Source organism: Echinops telfairi, unplaced genomic scaffold, assembly GCF_000313985.2.
Source record: "Echinops telfairi isolate 266 unplaced genomic scaffold, ASM31398v2 ScPeMD7_5;HRSCAF=22, whole genome shotgun sequence".
NCBI classification, from domain to species: Eukaryota; Metazoa; Chordata; class Mammalia; order Afrosoricida; family Tenrecidae; genus Echinops; species Echinops telfairi.
Window position 1 is genome coordinate 12103252 of NW_022103901.1, and position 2282 is coordinate 12105533.

Sequence of the window (2282 nt, forward strand, 5' to 3'; positions counted from 1 at the left end):
TCAGAGCAGGGCCCGCTTCGGGGTGTGCTGTGTGTGTGTGTGTGTGTGTGTGTGTGTGTGTGTGTGTGTGTGTGTGTTGGCTGGCTGTGCAGTCAGTCTGAGGCCCTGCAGGTCTCTCTGTGTTTATTGGTCCAGTCCCCTGCTGGCGAGCCCTGGGAGGCAGGCGTCGGAAAGGACTATCCGCCAAGCCACGTCTGGAGGTCTCAGGACGGCATGGCACTGCCAGCAGGTCAGCCACCGGAGCTGGTCCCATGCACAGCCTGTGTAGTCAGCCCATAGGACCCCTTCAGGGGCAATCTAGAGACCACTGTCTCTGTCCGCAGAAATCAGGTCCCCTCTGGGCCACGGTGCAGGGCTTGATGCAGGCCCCGAGTGGGTGGAGCTCCAAGCGGCCAAGCAGAGGGAGGGACACTGGTCCAGCAGGATGGCCTGGAGCCTGCTTCACCTAGACCCTCTGGGAGAGGAGCAGGCCGAGGGCGGGCAGATCCTTGAGGTCTGGGGTCAGCGGGCAAAGGAGGCACCTAGGTGGCCAAGGCAGGGGCGAGAGGCTTTGTGGGAGGGGGCGGGGCTCTGGGTCTTCTCTCCTGCTGTGCCAGGAGCCCCGAGAGTCCGTGTGGCAGTGGCACCAGCCCACACAGCACAGTGGTCCAGGGACGTCACTGCTGGGAGGACAACCCAAGAGTGGTCAGAGGCCACGGGGTTGGTCCTGACCCATAGGGGCCTCACGCACGGCAGAAGGCGACACTGCCCGGCCCTGCGCCAATTCCTTCCCTCTGTGTCCACTGTTCAGCTAGTTCGAAATCCCAATGGTCCTGACAGTAAAAATCCCTCGGAGGTGTCATCAGGAGGGATGTTCTACCTCGGGAATGGGCTAGCAAGGGCACTGAAATAAGTGGCCAGACACAAAGTATCCTCCTCCCCTCCCCACCCCCGATTTAGATTAACACGGTGCATGAAGCTTCGGAGGGCACCGACCTAGGGGCCCCCAGGGGAATGTACTGACAGCGTATCGACCGTGAACTGTATGCTGCGACATTGTAAACATCACTGGAAAAACCTGTTTGTTGTCTATTCACTGGCGGGGTCGGGGCAGAACTCAAAACAGCTCAGTCAGGAGGAAGAATTTGTCCAGTCAACCTGGTCTCTGTTTGGGGTTATGGGGACAGGCTCTCGGTAGAGGGGACACCTTGGGGAGCTAGATGCTGCCAGGGCCAGGCCTCCTGCCTGTGGGCACTGAGGGTGGAGGCAGGGTGGAAGTAAGCAGAGGGGAGGCACGGGGGCTGCACAGAGGCTGTGAGGGGGCCCGCACCTTTGGTCACCCCCACCAGCAGTTGCTGGGGCTCCCCCTGACCCCATCATGAGACTCCACATCCCAGGCAGTGACAGCAGGTTTATTGTGGCCAGGGCACCCCTGGGTGGGTGGGTGGCAGCCAGGAGTGAGGGGGCCACTGAGACTGGAGACTGGTTTCCCGGGCCCCATGAACGGGAGTGTGGTATGCAGGGGGAGTGCACACCCTCCACTACTGGGCCCACAGAGTGTGCCCCACCACCCTGCCCCGGGCTGTCCCTGCTGGAGCAGGAGAGGAGCCTGGCAGCGACAGGAAGTAGGAAGAGCAGCAAGTCTGAGATCAGGAGGTGGTGACAGCAGGTCACAGAACCTTGTCCACTTGGGACTCTGACCCTCACCCCCCACCACCCCCAGTGGAAGCACTGAGGGAGGGGGCTGGGTGAAGGGTTGAGAGTCCACAGGGTCTCCCAGCACCTGGCAGGGGCTTGCAGAGGGAGCCTCGGGCCTCGAGCCTCACGCCTGCAGCTCCAGGAGGCGTCTGTGCGCAGACGATGGGGCAGCGGCCAGGCTGGAGCTATGGGCCTGCTGGAGGTCCCGCAGCACCTGGAACAGCTGGGCCAGGCTGTCCCTGGGGGCTGGGAACAGACAGCAGCTGTAAGGGCAGCCGGGCCAGGCACCCTTCCACCTGCCCCTGCTTGTCTGAGAGGAAGGGGGTAGGGGGTTGCCGGGTGGGGCCTGAAGAGCCCACTGGATATTGGCTCTGGCCTCCACTTCCCCCAGAACCCTCAGAGGGGGCTCGGGCCACCCTGTGAGTCCCAGAGGGGATAGACCTACCTGGGTCAGTGCCCGTCTCCAGGGTGCCCTTCAGCGCCTGGTGCTTCTCCCTGTGGGTGCAGACACAGTGAGGGTGCCACTAGGGATGTGGGGCCCAGCTCAGCCGGCCTCTGCTCCCTCTCTTGCTTCAGGGGCTCAGCCAGCACTTTCTGAGCAGCCC

General features: G+C 63.0%; 1 protein-coding gene across 2 annotated transcripts in view; it reads right to left on the reverse strand.

Annotated features, from left to right (window-relative positions):
• Positions 1-1375: 1375 nt before the first annotated feature.
• Positions 1376-2282, reverse strand: part of RASA4B (RAS p21 protein activator 4B) — a 27506-nt gene continuing 26599 nt past the window's right edge. For both annotated transcript variants that reach the window (XM_045285921.1, XM_045285920.1), the window contains 2 exons: positions 2123-2172; positions 1376-1923 (listed from right to left, as the gene is read on the reverse strand). In XM_045285921.1, the coding sequence (XP_045141856.1) occupies positions 1802-1923; positions 2123-2172 (172 nt within the window). In that variant the 3' untranslated portion in view covers positions 1376-1801. The remainder of the gene's footprint in view (positions 1924-2122; positions 2173-2282) is intronic.